Below are 15,083 nucleotides of genomic sequence, written 5' to 3'. Positions count from 1 at the left end.
GAGGGGCGCACACACCCCTCCCCCGTCTGTCGGCGGCCCTCGAGGCACCCCTCCCCGCCCCCATGCGGGGCGGGGGGTGCCACCTGCCCGCCCCTCTCGGCGATCCACCGCAAGTTCCCCGTCTCCTGGCCTCTGTTTCTCCGCGGACCTGGGCTGTCTGTATCCAGCGCTCACCTCGCCGCCCGCACCCCTGCCGGCGTTTCTGCAGACCGGGAGCGCCCTCTGGTGCCTACCCGGGGTCGCGGCGCGTAAGGGTGTACTGGACAGGGCGCGGGGCAGCACCCACTTATTACACTGGACACAGAGGCTACCCTGAGAGGTCACGGCTGTGTCTTCCCTGAGAATATCGTCTGTCCCTGTGGGCGCTCGCTGTATGCAACCCTTTGACAGCTCATTCAGTCGTTAGCTGGCTGCATGCAGGCTGGGATGTGACTTGAACCCTTGGCCCACCTCAGGGGCACAGGCTTGAACAGTGTCCTGTGCTATGTGTCGGGCCAGAGCAGGTCTGGGAAGCTCCCTGCGGAGGACACGCTTGAGTGGGGACTTGAATAATGAGGACGTAGTTACAGCAGGAAGGGTCTGGCGCGGGTAAATGTTCAGAGCTACTAGCCTGGTGGGGGAGGATACACCAAGGCTGGACTTGACGAAAGGTCCTGGGAGCCTAGGGAGGCTGGTGAGGCAGAAGTAAGGTTGGCAGACCCTTGGACTGCAGGGCAAGAGACCCTGAGTCAGCCAGCCTGGGGGCTGGGCAGGGCCTTTGAGTGGACCCCCACCTGTCCCAATCTGGAAGGAGTCTGAGGCCACAGAAGGCACCAGTCTATCAGTGGGGAAGGGGCCCTGGAACAGGTGTATTGTCCATGAAATGGAGGACAACACTGGAGGGAGGGGCATGGTAGGCCCCTGGACTGGGGGGAGGGGTATACTCTCCTCCTCCCTGAACAGGGTCATTCAGGGGCGCTCAGCTGGGACGGTCCACTTCCCCACACTCCTTGGAGGCTGAGGCCCCAGGGTCAGTACATGGAGGGTCAGCTTGAGGTCAGCATTGGGATTGGGGGTTCCCAGGCAGCCTGAAGAAAGCAGCCAGTCAGGCCAGGCTGGCGCCCCTCTGTGATCAGTACTTTGTCAGAAACAGGTCTAAATCATGGAGAACTCGCAAGAGGGGAGCGGGGATCCTGGAAGAACCATGGGGTTCAGCTGCCCCATGCAACAGCAAAAGGTAAGTTCTTCCTTAAGTCTGACCACACTGTCATGTGAGCCGCTTTCCTCCAGCCTGCCTCTCAGGGCCCCAATACCCACCCTCTCATCTGGGCACTGGTCCAGGAGCCCTCAAGCCTGTTGGCAGTGAGCAGTGGAGCTGGGCTCCTGTTGACCACTCCCCACAGTTCCTGTTGGGGTCTTGTCCTCAGGGCAGGGTCCTGTCGAGCTGGCAGGCCGGTGTTGCTCAATGCCAGTCCGCTCCTCTCAGGACTCACGGGCTCCAGCCCAGGGGGCCTCATCCTTCTGGTTGGGCCACCTAGTATCCCTGGGCCACTTTCTCCTGGATGCTGCATTTGTCCCCTAAGAGCTTCAGTGAGGAGGAGAGAAGGGGTCCCAGGAGACTGGTCTCAGCCACAGAGGAAGCCCAGCCCAGCAGGAGACCCCTCTGCGGGATCTGGTTTCCTTCTTTGGAAAGTGGCAGGAATACCCTCAGCCTACAATGTGTTGGGAATGAGTTTAGGGAGTTGCCTGTGTACCTTGCTGTGACAACTATCACCTCTGACCCCCACCAGGGGCTCTAGGGGTGCTGGGCCACCCCTGGGGAGGGCAGGGTGGCAGTTCATTTGTACAAAGGGGCCACCATCTCTGATGTGATGATAAGGCTGGAGGGATGGCCGGATGCCCTGCACCTGCCCACAAAGGCAGGGGTGGCTCCTGCCTCACGTCCTACCGGCAGCCCTGAGATAGCATCAGCCCAACCGGAGGGCCATCCGTCTTGTCCCACAAAGGCCAGGACAAAGGCCATGTCAGCAGCAGCCTCCCCGCCCTGGTCAGTGGGGGCCGGGGCCTTCCTGTGCCAGGCAGCCAAGGCCCAGGCCTGAGGCTCCATCAGGGTCCTGTTTGGAGCACATGGAGAGCAGCCGTCATTGTTCACAGGGCCAGTTAGGTGGAGGCCACACCTGGGGCGGGAGCAGGACTCCAATAGTGAGGAAGCGTCAGCCCTTCATTTGGGTACCCTGGCCCCCTGTTAGCAGCCTGTGTTGCACTGGGGTACCCACAGAGGAGTCCCTGGCCCTAGGTGACAGCCTGGGGTCTGGGTTGACTGAAGCCCCTGAGAAGCCCCTGGCTGGTCTGCACAGTCAGAGGCACCTTCCCGCAGAGAGTGGTGGCAAGAGGAAGACATGATTCCAGAGACCCTGCAGCCCCTTGGTGCCCACTCACCCCTGTGGGGATCGTCCATGGACCCCACCTCTCATGGCTTGGCCCCCCCCCACCCCACCTGCCCTCCAGAGCTTCTCACTAGGTGCCCAGGGAGTTTCAGGTGGGCCACAGACCATCCTCACTATCCTCAATTCATCCCATGTGCCATCGTCACTGCCATCGGGGAAACCTCACACCTTGAACTGTCCTCAGAGCCACCTCATGGCCCCTCACTAACCCCCAGAAATTGCTACCCAGAGCATCCTCTCTCTCACAATACTGTCCTGCAGTGTCCTCACTGTCTCCCCCCGTGTCTTCACTGTCTCCAGTGTCCTCGCTTTCCTGTGTCCTTGCTGTCCCCACAGTGTCCTGTGTCCCTAGTGTCCTCACTGTTTCTAGTGTTTTCACTGTCTCATAATGTCCTCAATGTCCCGTGTTCACTCCCCAGTGTCCTAACTGTCTCCAGTGTTTTTAGTACCCGTGTCCTCATTGTCCCCACATTGTCCTCACTCCCCAGTGTCCTTGCTGTTCACACACAATCCTCACTGTCCATAGTCTTCACTGTTTTCAGAATCCTCACTATCCAAAGTTTTCTCTGCCTCTCCAGAGTCCTCACTGTCCCCCAAATGTCCTCACTGTCCCCACAGTGTCCTTACTCTCCTGTGTTCCTCACTACCCTGTAGTGTGTCACTGTTGTTTGTTTGGGTTTTTCTCTGCCTTCCCTCTTGAACTCCTGTGAGAGTCAGTGGCTAAGGAGAGTTTATTCACTGACCTCCTTTGCTTGGAGTTATTTGGGGTGTATGAAGATGTGATGTGTCCCCTTGAACCACCTCCCAGGATTTTTTCTGTGGTTTGGGGAAAAGAGTTCCCAGGTGGAGGGTATAGAGATGGTTCAGATTGGGAGAAGGGGTTTATTCCTCACTGGAGTTTGGGGGTGGGGGGCGCAGGGTGTGGGCTGAAGTTGGGCCCGAGGACCTGCCTAAGCATCCAGGGCATGGGCTCGTAGCGCTAGGGGTGGGCATGCAGCAGTTGGGATCCCATGAACTGGGGTCCGCAGGGGGTGGCGAGCCTGGGAGATGGGACTTGGGTGGAGAAGAGCGGGTCCAAGCTAGGGCGAAGACTCCTCAGGGCAGGGTCCTGTCGAGTTGGAAGGCCCGCGTCGCTCAACGCCAGTCCGCTCCTCTCAGAACTCACTGGCTTCGCCGAACTCCGACACCAGCGGGGCGGTCAGTGACAAGCGGTGCGCGGCGCGGGCGCTGGCTCGCAGCCTCCGCAGGCGGCCTAGCAGCAGGGCCAGCAGCAGTGCGTGCAGCAGCCCGAGGCCGAGCAGCACAAGCTGTGCCGCCAGCGCCCCCCGGCAGAGCGCTCCGGGCGTGCAGGCTGCGCGCAGCTCTTCCTCGGCCAGGTAGGACAGCACGCGGCCACGCAGCTCGAGGGGCGCGGCGCAGCGCAGCTCGCGGTAGAGTGCGCGCTCCGGGCGGCCGGCCAGCCAGGCACGCAGCGGCACCAGGCGGCAGTCACAGCGCCAGGGGTTGGCGCCTAGATGCACGGCGCGCAGCACGGGCAACGCATCCAGCAGCCCCGGTGGCAGCGCCGTCAGGTTGTTGCCCGTCAGCACCAGTTCAGTCGTGTCCGGTGGGAAAGCGGCAGGCAGCGAGGCCAATGTCAGACCACGGCGCCCGCAGTCCACTTGCGTCTCGGCGCAGCGACACGGCGCAGGGCAGCCCGCGGCGCAGCGGCTCGGCAGCGCGAGCAGCAGGAGTAACAGGCTCAGCGCCCCGCGCGGCCCTGAAAGGGAAGCGCCGCGGTGAGCCAGGCGGCCTGCAGGGCACCTAGGTGGGGGTCCATCAGCACCCGGAGTGCCGAGTCTGGCTCCAGACCTGGAGGAGGCCCGCGGCCCCCACCCCCCTACCCTCTGGCATTGTACGCAAACCTCGCCACCCCGACCACCTCGCGTACTGGCTTAAAGTCCCCTCTAAGTCTGACCTAAATCTCTTCCTTCTGCAGCCAAACTCACCAGAGACCATGGCGAGAGAATGGCGGCTGGCTTGCTCTGGAGAGGGCGGCTTTTGCTAGAGAACCAGGCGATAAGGCCGCCCCGCTCTTGCCAGGCCGCGGTGCTCCGGCTGCACCCACCACAGCGCAGCCGCCCCTCCAGAAATAACCCCAAGGCGGTCCGGACAGGCGCTGCGGACGCAGATACAGCGCTATCGCCAGGGCCCGCGATGTTCGCCATTTCCGCCCCCACTCACTCTGCAAGGAGCAGTTGGACACCCGCTGCGACGTTTACCAACATTGTTCTGTCACCAGGACAGGACTTGCCATTCAAAACTGAACAAAACTGGAGAATGGGGCTTGGGGAAAGATTCATGCCGGTGGAGGGGTGGGTGGGGGGGCAAGGGCTAGAGAACCCAGGGCAACAGTGCTGCTGGGAAGAAGGGACCTCCAGCGACAGGTGAAGAACGCAGACTAGGCATGAGGATTGCTAGGGGATGGTCCACTGCCCACTGCTCCTGGAGCCCTCGCAGGCCACAGCCATGGGGGCGGGGCATAGGTTATCACAGGCACACCAGCCATCCTCTGCTTGCTGCCTTAGGTCTAGAGGGATCCTAAGTGCTTCTGCAAACCCACCTGCCCCATGAGCTACCGGGTGAGGAAGGAAGAAAGGACCTAGCCCATATCCACACAAAGTGTGATAACATATGCTGGGCTCCAGTTGGAGCAGGGGAACAGGGCTCCTAAGTCCTTGCTGTGGCAGTGGGGTGGGGGAATAGGTCCGAGATCCCAGGGATCTGCTCCCTATTCTGCTGTGGTTTACCCGCCTGCCTGAGTAGGGCCTGGAATCTGAGTGCTGTGACCTTCTGGAGTGGGAGAGATCTCAAAAGTCATAGCCCAGTCTAGCTCCTGCTCCCACAAGGCCAGAGGGCGCCTGTTGTGGGGGCTGTTGCCCAGGCCCGTGGAAACAGATACAAATGAGGGGAGGGGCTGATGCTGAGAATAAATTAGGGTTGGTTGGGGGCTGTGCTGTGACCCCGAGTCTCCAGGTCAGGATGGGAAAGGTCCAGGTTTAGGCCACTCTGGGATTGGGGTTGCGTCCAGGCCTGTTGGAGATCCAGATGAATCCAGGGTCGAGTCCAGGCTGGTCTAGGTGCAGGGGTGGGTTGGGCCAGCCTGGAAACTGGCAGTATATCCATGGCAGTGTGGGGCTGGGGTGGGGTCACTGGTCCTGCATTTGCTGCTTCATCTTCTGCAGCATCTCCTGCATGCGCCTCAGCTGGAGGTTGGGGAACAGGAACAAAGGAAAGTGGGTGAGAAATTAGATGAGGGGCCTGGCCCAGTTCCTGCTGCTCCAGCCCCTGCTCCTCCCCCACTGCCTCACCAACCTCCTCATCCTTCATCCTGATGAGCTTCTCTGTCTCGGCATCCGGAGTGGGCAGTGGCAAGATGGGGATGGGGCTTTCCATGCGGCTGTCCTGGGTCAGTTTGCTGCAGGATGACAAAAGGGACAGTGCTGTTGGGAGGTTCAGCTGACTCTGCCACTACCAAGGCTGCACTCCTCAGCTCCCACATTTCTGGGCTGGCTCTAGGGAGACAAGGTTCTGGGAAGCCAATTTGGGGACTGGGGCAAGGTTCGTCTAGGTGGGCAGCTAGGACAGGCTTGGTTATGGAGACATGGTTGGGGCCACGAGGTGCAGATCCAGGTGGCGTACCTGGTCATCTGCTGGATGCAGTGTGCACGGTAGTTCTCATAGTGTACGTCACACGTCACATCCTTGAGGTCATGCATGTGTGTGCGGATGAGCATGTTACGCAGCTTCACGAAGTCGCAGTGCGCCTGGTTCTCCACTGTGGAGAAGGAGCAGGCAGTGGGTGGGGTGCTGGCCCACAGAAGTCTTCCCACCACACCCCGCCCCCACGCAGCCCTATGCCTGGACTCACCCTCCACAATGCCCCAGGGGTACAGTCGCCCCCGGACCCGCTGTCCCTTGGCCTCCACCACTGTGTTGCTGCCGATAACCGCAAAGGGCGCACTCTCCTGGGGATGGGCAGGTACAAGGGCTCATGCCCAGTTAGTATGGGTTCAGGGTTAGTGGTTAGAGAGGGGCGTGGGCACTCAGCACCTGGTCAGCCCCTAGCATCACCATCAACGACCTCTTCCCAAAGAGATCTGTTATCACCCCGCCCCACCCTTGGCCTCCCTGCTGCCAGCTGAGGCCACAGCTGGTGCAATTTATACCCTAGGGCCTCTAACCGGCTGAGCCCATGCCTCTTAGTGATGCCCCTGCTGACTCTGGTTAGTGATGCCCCTGCTGACTCTGGTTGGGGCCAAGGGCCTGCCTGACCCTGCTCCTGGCCTGGTGGCCACCTGTTCTCTGGCTTGAACTTGGTCATAACCACTCTAGCTGATGGGGCACCCAAAGCTACCCTCACCCTCTGGAGCACAGAATTCTGGGAGCCAGGGCATGAACAGCCCTCTGGCCATTGGCTGGGCTTTTCTGCTGGTGACCCATAAGGAGACTGAGGAGCAGGGTCAGGGTGGAGGCTTGGCCAGTAGCCGTGGCTTTGGGTCCTGGCAAGTGCTCCATGACTCACTAACCATGTGGGGCCCAAATACACAAGCCAGGCAGAGACATGAGAGACCCTAGCCCTCTCATGCTAAGTAAAAGGGCTCTACAGCCCAAACTAAAGAGCCCTACCCCCACCAGGTCGGTCCTGGGCTCTCAGCTCTTCTCTGGGCCCATGTGAACTGGCCTCCGGTTCCCTCCCCGCCCACTGGGCTGCATGCTTACCTTCAGTTCCCGATCCTGCTGCTTGAAGTCCTCGTCCTCATCTGAGTCACACTCGGGGAACTGATACACATGGATCCCGAACTTGTCAATCTCCTCCCGGATCTGTGGTAGGGCAGGGCTATCAGATTCAGGGCTAGCTACTAGGTCCCTTGGGCCAGATGTGGTGGCACCTGGGATCAGCACCCCTGGTGCTCTCAGCCCAAGTTCTGGGCCAGGTCCCACTGCAACACAGGCTCACCCGCTCCTTCAGCTTCCGGATCTCGCCAGGAACCAGACAGTCAGCTTTGGCAATGAGGGGCACGATATTCACCTTCTCATGCAGAGCCTTCATGAAACCCACGTCCACTGGTCGCAACCTGCAGGGGGCAGCCAGGGTGGCGAGGGGCTGGTGGGGGTGATGATGGGGTTGGGAGAGGGTCAGGGAGGGGATGGCTTTCGGGGGTATGGGCGGGGCTTCATAGAGGTGGGTGGCCCCTGGCCCGAGGACAGTCACGCACCCGTGCCCAAATGGAGAGATGAAGTACAGGCAGCAATGCACCCGGTTGTCTTGGATGTTCTTGCGGTTGAGACCACTCTCATCACGGAAATACTGCTCAAACTGCTGGTCCACATAGTCGGTGATGGGCTTCCAGCTGTGGGCAGGGTTGCATGAGGCCAGGCTGTGAGGGTGGCCCACCAGCCCCAGGGGAGGCTAGGTTAGCCTTGGCAGGGACCATTCCTCAGCCAGGCCTTCCTCACCACTCAGAGTTGTTGACAGCGTCCCCGAAGCCAGGAGTGTCCACAATGGTGAGCTTCAACTTAACGCCCTTCTCCTCGATGTCCACTGTGTGCTTCAGAATCTCTACCGTCTGGCTGATGCGCTCTTTAGGGAAGGGGACATGGATTGGAGGGGACTCTCTGACCCTCACCCCCTTCCTTGGGCAGCCAGGACCCTGTTTTCATCATCCATCCTAATGTTTTGGCCACAAGGCCTGACTGTGGCCTGGGCCACTGCTCCTGAACCCTGAACAGGACAGCCATGCTGTCAGGAGAGAGGCGCGGGGCTGGACCTGGAAGGGCACCCTTGGAAGGGTGTGAACCAGTGCCAGGACAGTGACAGGTCCACTCACCCTCAGCACTGAGCAGCTTCCGGTCCTTGTACAGGTCAGTCAGGAAAAGGCTGTGGACCAGTGTGGACTTCCCCAAGCCTGACTCACCTGCCCACAAGTAAAGTAAAGGAGTTGGGTTAGGTCTGAGGCCCCCACGACGGAGCCTGGCCAACCAATGGCCCCAGTCACCCCACCTAGGAGTCTGGCCCACTCACCTGCCACCATGAGTGTGAAATCGAAGCCCTTCTTCACTGACTTCCGATGCACCTGGTTGGGCAGCGTGGCAAAGCCCACGTACTGCTTGTCGATATCCTGGGGGCAGGGGCGTGGCATGTCAGGGGGTACACTGGGGCTCCTGGGCAGCCGCATGCACTGTCCCCTACCCAGCTCAGGCAAGGTGGCAGCGGAGGACCAAGTCCCCAGGATGGGGTGTTCTAATAGCCGAAAGGGGGGAGGGCCTGTGGGCAAAGACCTGGAGGTGGGAAGGCAGGTTGGGGGGTGGCTGATGAAGGCACCCTAGCCTCTCAGCTTCAGTGAGGGGCTTTGCAGGGACCCAACTCTGTGTGTGTGTGTGTGTGTGTGTGTGTGTGTGTAGATGTCAGGCCACAGCAGACAGTCAAGTGTCCTCACTGAAGGACACCAAAACCAAGTCCCTTCAAACCCTTCACAGGGGGAGAAGCCTCTGCTTCAATATTCACCCCTCCCTGAGTGTACCAGGGGGTGGGAGGCCCCATGTGGCTCCCATCCAGCCGCGGGGGTGGCTGGCTGCTGCAACGGTGGAGCAGGGGCTATTTATAGACAGCAGCGCCGAGCCTCCCCCTCTGGCGGGTCTGGTGCCCACCCGCTGTGGACCCTGGCCCTGTCACATCCCAGAGCCCTGGGGCCTAGCCCCAGTGGGCGCACACACACTGACCCACATTCCACTCCCTTCTCCACACACACCTTGAGCCTCCTGTGGGCCTGGGTCCGCGGTGACAGCAGCTGCTCCACCAGGCGGTCCTGGGGCGCTGCCAGAGAGTCCATCGCAGCGACCCCCCAGACCCTGCCGGCGCCTTGGGACCCCAGACCGGGTCAGGCCGACACGGGCCCTGCGTTCTCCAGGGGCTTAGGCGCGGTATTGCCTCGAAGCCCTGTTTTCGCTCCCGTTTTAGGGAAACGGGAACTGAGGCCCGGAGAAGGGACGTGGCCCACCCGGGGTGCCGCTGACCCTGGAGGCCGCGCGAGCCATCCCCATTGCCTCGGCGGACCCGCCCTGAGCCGCGCGGCGTCGCAGCCACAGCCGGCCCGGCTCTGCACGAGAACCAGAGGCGGGGCTCCAGCCAGAGACCGCCCCGCCCGCGCTGTCGCCGGGAAACGGTCGCCTGGAAATTGGGCCGCGGGCGGAGCCACCGGAAAGCTGCCGCGAAGGGCAGGGCCGAGTACAGGCGCGGGGATAACGCGGCGCAGCGAGTACGAGGAGCCCAGCTGCCGGACCCGCGGCCTCAATCCAGGCATCGGGACAACCAAGGCGGAGAAGGGGGACAGGAGACCGGGTCCCACCCGCGGGCTCAAGGGGTGGGGAATACGGGTGGGGGTCTGTGGCGGCTGCGTCCCACGCCCTCCCCCCCATAGCTGCAGCGTGGCTTCCGCTCGCTAGAGGGCGCCGGAGGCCGCTCCCGTGCCCCACGCGCACCCACGCGGGACCAGCCGCTGCACCCTGCTCTCCTCGCAGACTTTGCAGGAAAACCACCCGCAGTGTCACGGCGCCCGACTACCCACGGACACACCCCTCCTAGCACTGCCCCCTCCCCCTCGAATGTGTGCATGTGTGTTTGTATGCTTGGGGGATTCTTAACCAGCGTGGTCCCCAAGACATATGGGGGAACCGGGAGAGGACCTGGCCCACCTTCCCCACGAATCAGAGCCTACCTCCCCAGCCTGGACCTGCCCCCACCCCCACCCCAGGCCCAAGGAGGCTTGCAGCAGTAAGGAGACCAGAGCACTAGACGCCTACTCGGCCCTACCTCTGGAAATTTGGGAGCTGCGGTCAGCATGTTACTCTACAAACCTGATGGCCACCCATGTGCTGCCACAGCTGTCCCCAGACATCCCCTGCCAACAGAGATTTGGGCGTGTGGAATGCACTCCCTTTGAGCGTCTCTGCCTGCTCTGACCCACAGGACTGGGCACATGAGGACTGGAGAGCTCCCGACAGCTCAGCCCTCACCCACCACGTGGCCACCCCAGGGACCACAGTGGTCTTCTGAACCACAAACCCTCATCACCCCCTCCAGTACCCCACCAGAATCTGAACAAGCCAGCGCCAGCTGGGCAGGAAAGGAGGTCTAACAAAGCTGGGGTATGAAGAGAAGTGCCCCCTGGACTATGTGTGTCAGTAAGGACAGGCAGCACCCCCAGCTCCCCACCACACCCCTGTTTGAGCAGCCTCTGTACCCTTGTCCAGGCTCATGGCACTGTTGTGGGGCTTGGAGGCCGCTGGCACCTGGAGAGGAGGGGTGGACCCACAGCTGGGAACAGGAGAGCCTTTCATCTAAGAGGAGAGTGTGGAGAGCAGGGGGAAGCCACAGGGCCCCCCGCTCTCCCAGCCAGGGCCCCAGTCCTTGCTCTGAAAAAGCCTCCTCACTAGCCTCAGCCCTCTGCCACGCTGACCTGCAGGAGGCCTCTCAGCTGAGTCCCACTCTGCCTCCATCCACGGGACCACTTTAGACATGGCCCTCGGCCCAGTATGACCCAGAAGGCTGACATCTCAGGCCTTGGCATCACCAGGAAGACAGACCTGGGCCTGGGCCTCAGGCTGAATAGGAGCCTTAACACTCCACAGCCTGGTATCTAACAGAGTTTGTTGCTCCCAGACTGACTCAGTTTCCCCTTTGGTAAGGCACAGCTTCTGGGGAGGCCCAGGTCAGGAGAGTGTGAATCTCACTCCCAGCTCCCAACCTGCCTGCCCCATCACCCGACTGTGCCCAGACAGGGCCTGTGGACTCCCTTAGGGAGCCTTGAGGAAGGGGCCCTGCCACTCCTTTTCTCTGGTTCCAAAGCACAGTAAATTTCCCTCAGGGCTTCCGGAGCCGGAGACACAGCTGTGCCCACCTCCTCCCAGAGCCTGAGACTCTCGAGGCATTTCCATTCTTAGAATCACCAGAGTCAGCTCTGGAAGCAGCCACCAGAGTCAAGAGAGGCCGCATCTCTGTTGGAGACTGGGTGGGAGGTGGAGAAGGGGGTACAGAGGGCCACCAGAACCCTCCCCACTGCCTGAAATGGGGCAGAAGCACAGAGGGTCACCAGAGCTCCCCCAGCCCATTTCACAGAGTGTGCACAGGCTACAGTTCAGTAACACCAACATTGGAAACAGTGAAGCCACACATGCTCCCCCAGGACCACGGATCCTGCCCCAAACACCTGGTTCGCTGGCCCTGATCCCAGGGCTTCCCCTCTGCCTACATCATGCCCTCTGCCTCAGGTCCTAAGGGCAGAGTATGGGTAAGGCTGGCTTCCTAGCTGACCTGGGGCAGGGGAGTAGACACAGGCCTGAAGGGGCTCATGCCTCCGCAGGAGAGGTCCCTGGGTGATGTTGGGCAGGAACTGCCAAGCCCAGTGACTCCAGGCCCAGGAGAAGCCGTGGGGGCTGATCTCCCAGGCCTTCCCTCTCTCTCTCTCCCTCAAACAATAGCCTGGCAGCATGTGTCCCTGCATCGCAGGCATTGTCTGACTGCCTATGATGGGGAGGCAGTTCCCTGCCTGGGCTCCCTGGGGAGCCCCTCACTGGCAGGGTAAGGTTGACAGGGCCCCTCCCCACGAGCCTCAAGCGTCTCAGGGCAGGGCACATCCCTGCCAGGAGATTGGCACCAGACAGCCAGTGACTCCAGGCCCTCACCCCACCTGCCGGGCTGCACCTGGTCCACCTGCTGCACCCTGGGCCAGGACTTTGGGGTTCCACACAGCACCTACATGGTGAACTTCGATCCCTGACAATGGCTGCCAAGGCCATACCGGTGCCAGTGTTGGGCCCTTCTTTTCTCCCCCAAACATGGCTGTTTTCAAGTGAGAGGACCCAGCAGGGCTGCTACAGAGCCACCAGCCCCCGCTGGTTACCCATCCTCACCCCACTCTTGGGGTCTCCGGCTCTGTTTAACCCTGACCTGATCTGGGCTTCACAGTGGGTGTCCAGGCCAGCCTCCTGTTGGGTCCTGCATTCCTGGAGGGTGAGGACCAAGCCAGCCCCTTTGGGTGGCCACAAGCCTGTTTGTACCCACTAGGATGGAAGACCAGTGCTGGGCTCAGGGATGACTCAGACGAGGCCCTGGAGGCTCCCAGTCTGGGGAAGAGGCCTGGCCACAGATCAGCTCACTCAAATTGATGTGTGGAGTTAGGGGGCATAAGATGCGGTGGGGTGGGCAGAGGCTCCCTTGTGGGGCTGCTCAGGGTCTCTGTGCTGGTGGGTGAACACAGAGACCCCTCCCCTAGCCTGCGGCCTGTCATAACCTCACTCAGGACCCTTAGCACATGGCCTAAGGCCAAGTCAGCATGCAGATGCTGGCGCTGGACCAGTGGGACAGGGGCAGCTGGCAGGTACCCCCATTTTGGGAGAGGTGCATGCCCCTGCTGTGAGCGTCAGAGGCCAGGTCCCTGTGGCATCGCACCCACTCCTCTGGTTTGCAGCCCCAGACATGGCAGCCCTGCCCAGGCTGACAATCGGTTATCACGACAAGGCAAGGCGGGGTGACGGCCGGCGGGGGCGGGGTCGCGCCTGAACGCCAGAGGCGTAGGTGCTACAATGGGTGACAGCCAGCCGGCTGAGAGGCGGAGCGCACGTACCTGCTTGTCCTCTGCTGGGTCAGGGTCGGGGTCCGGTCGAGGTCCGGGTCCAGGCGGGTCCAGGCCGGCGGGCGGGGGAGAGACGGAGAGACACGGTGAGAGGCGGGCGGACGGCGGGGACAAAGGCGCGCGCGGGCGCGCGGGGAGGCGCCGGGCTCACCTGGAGTCGCCAGCTTGCTCTTGTACCGCAGGCCTGTGCTCATGGTGGCCGCCGGCGGGGGATGTGCGGCGGCGGGCGCGCGGGCGGGGCGCGGCGACGAGCGTTGAGGCTCAGGCCGGGCTGCGGGGTGACCGGCCCTCCACACCCTCTCCTCCGCCCCGCCCGCGCTCCCAACAGCCAATCGGCGCCCGCCGCGCCCACGCGCGACCCAGCGCGGCCCGCGGGGGCGGGGTCCTGGGCACCCCCCCACCCTCCCGCGCAGCCCCCGGCCTTTGGGCTACGCCCTCAGCTCCATCCGGCCAGGGTGCAGTGTCCACTGTCCGACACTCTGCCCCACCTCCTCTGCCCTCCTGCCCAGGCCCAGTCTCTGACTCCCTGGGCTCTAGCAGCCCCTGGTCCTGCTCGGCCCTCTGACCATCCTCCTATGGCCCTTCTGTAAAGCATGCCCCCTGGGGTCTCGCTGCCTCATGCCAGCCCCTGCTCTGCAAACCCCCTCTGCTCTACAGACCCACAGGCAGACCTGCTACTATCCTGAGAAAGGCGGGATCCAGCAGCAAGCGGCACTGTGAAGGGAAGGCCAAGGCTTGCACCCCCATTTACGTGTAAGGAAGCTGAGGCCCCAGACCTACAATAAGGCCACGGAAGTCACAAACATGTGTGCTTCACGACCTCTCTGTCACTATCGCACTCCTGGTACCCTCGGCCTGGACCTTCCTGGAGTGCCACCAGGTGGCACATCTGGAGCCTTTGATTCCTCAGAAAGGGACAGTTGGGCCTGTGGTCACCACCTCCCCAGGTGAGGGTCTCTTGGAGGGAGGTGGCCTGATGCACCCTCCACAGTTAGGAAACCCTCTTCCTTCTCCAGCCCCTCCATGTGCCCCTTGCTCCCTCCATTGGACCGTCTGATGGAGGGGCTGGGGCTCCTCCATCTCCAAAACACTAGCACTTAGCACACAGTTGTTTTGCTTGCTTCGTGTAAAAGTCACATAAGCACCGTTGCTCTGCCAAATTCTGTGGCCAAAGCCCACCTCTCTACCCTTTCTGGGAATGGAAGCTCTGCCTGGTCCAGACCTGTGATGAGTGTGGGGACACTTCACTGCTCCAACTCTTCATCCAAAGCCTCGGGGCCAGGTGCATTTAGAATTCAGGATTCATCGTATATATTGTACACTATGTGACAACTCTCTGGAACCTGGGGCTGCACCTTGAAATCAAGCACATTTAAGATTTTTGTCATGGAGCACGATTATTCACAGGAACTGGGATAAATAAAGATCATAATAAATGCCTGCACATCAGTTCAGGTCTGGCTTTGCCGAGTTTTGAAGACCTTTAAGTTTTAGAGCTTCGGAGAATTTGGAATTGTGGATAAAGGAATGGGGTGGGAGGAGACACGTGAAGTGCCAGGCAGGACTTCCGAGCTTTCATCAGCCCTGAGGGACTTGGTGGGAACCTCATCTCAGGGTCCTGGAGCTTTGAAAAGTGGTTCAATCGATCAGTGAAAAACAACATTTGGACATTTAGCACGGATTGACCCATGCAAGCCTGTGCTTGTGGGGACAAAGGAGGAGAAACAGGAGCCTGTCCCTGATGAGGCAGACATGTCCCTGCAACGGGTTCTGACAGCGCTGCCCTCCTCAGGGCTTGGGGAGAAGGAGGCTCCAGGCAGTCCTGGATCAAGTGGTTTGAAACTGACCTTGAGTGGAGTGGACTGTAGGTCAAGAGCATAGCTCACCTCATCCAGAGGGTGGGAGGTGCAAGTGGACAAGATTCTGGATCTTAAAACAATTCTGGAGATGGGAGACAAAAAGGACAAGGGACACCACATAAATG

The 15,083-nt window shown here is 61.2% G+C and overlaps 2 protein-coding genes across 4 annotated transcripts; both read right to left on the bottom strand.

Annotated features, from left to right (window-relative positions):
- Positions 1-3,288: 3,288 nt before the first annotated feature.
- Positions 3,289-4,578, bottom strand: GP1BB (glycoprotein Ib platelet subunit beta). The gene is made up of 2 exons (XM_019626942.1): positions 4,415-4,578; positions 3,289-4,185 (listed from the first exon to the last, which is right to left on the bottom strand). The coding sequence occupies exons 1-2, from the start codon at positions 4,422-4,424 to the stop codon at positions 3,581-3,583; spliced, it is 615 nt and encodes a 204-aa protein (XP_019482487.1). The 5' UTR covers positions 4,425-4,578; the 3' UTR covers positions 3,289-3,580.
- A 100-nt stretch (positions 4,579-4,678) lies between these two features.
- On the bottom strand, positions 4,679-13,410 carry SEPTIN5 (septin 5). Of its 3 annotated transcripts, none has more exons than XM_019626941.1 (12): positions 13,251-13,410; positions 13,091-13,101; positions 8,491-8,587; positions 8,297-8,383; positions 7,926-8,049; positions 7,685-7,819; positions 7,426-7,543; positions 7,188-7,289; positions 6,337-6,433; positions 6,108-6,243; positions 5,781-5,883; positions 4,679-5,671 (listed from the first exon to the last, which is right to left on the bottom strand). In XM_019626941.1, the coding sequence occupies exons 1-12, from the start codon at positions 13,291-13,293 to the stop codon at positions 5,615-5,617; spliced, it is 1,110 nt and encodes a 369-aa protein (XP_019482486.1). In that variant the 5' UTR covers positions 13,294-13,410; the 3' UTR covers positions 4,679-5,614. The 3 variants fall into 3 exon arrangements, with proteins under 3 accessions (XP_019482486.1, XP_019482485.1, XP_019482484.1); XM_019626940.1 differs by having other exon boundaries at positions 13,091-13,104; positions 13,251-13,384; XM_019626939.1 differs by lacking the exons at positions 13,091-13,101; positions 13,251-13,410 and adding an exon at positions 9,218-9,605.
- Between the last annotated feature and the right edge of the window lie 1,673 nt (positions 13,411-15,083).

The sequence above is a fragment of the Hipposideros armiger genome, unplaced genomic scaffold (assembly GCF_001890085.2).
Source record: "Hipposideros armiger isolate ML-2016 unplaced genomic scaffold, ASM189008v1 scaffold_694, whole genome shotgun sequence".
Taxonomy (NCBI): Eukaryota; Metazoa; Chordata; class Mammalia; order Chiroptera; family Hipposideridae; genus Hipposideros; species Hipposideros armiger.
The sequence above is the reverse complement of the archived record's forward strand: the minus strand, read 5'-3'. Positions and strand labels throughout refer to the sequence as shown.

Bases quoted from the DNA above. Each gene is read 5' to 3' on its own strand.
- SEPTIN5 (XM_019626939.1), bottom strand. From the start codon at position 9,298: ATGGACTCTCTGGCAGCGCCCCAGGACCGCCTGGTGGAGCAGCTGCTG. The intron at 7,290-7,425 runs GTGAGCCTGTGT...GCCCTACCACAG, and splicing joins TCCGGAAGCTGAAGGAGCGG to ATCCGGGAGGAGATTGACAA. The intron at 5,884-6,107 runs GTACGCCACCTG...GTCATCCTGCAG, and splicing joins TGCATCCAGCAGATGACCAG to CAAACTGACCCAGGACAGCC.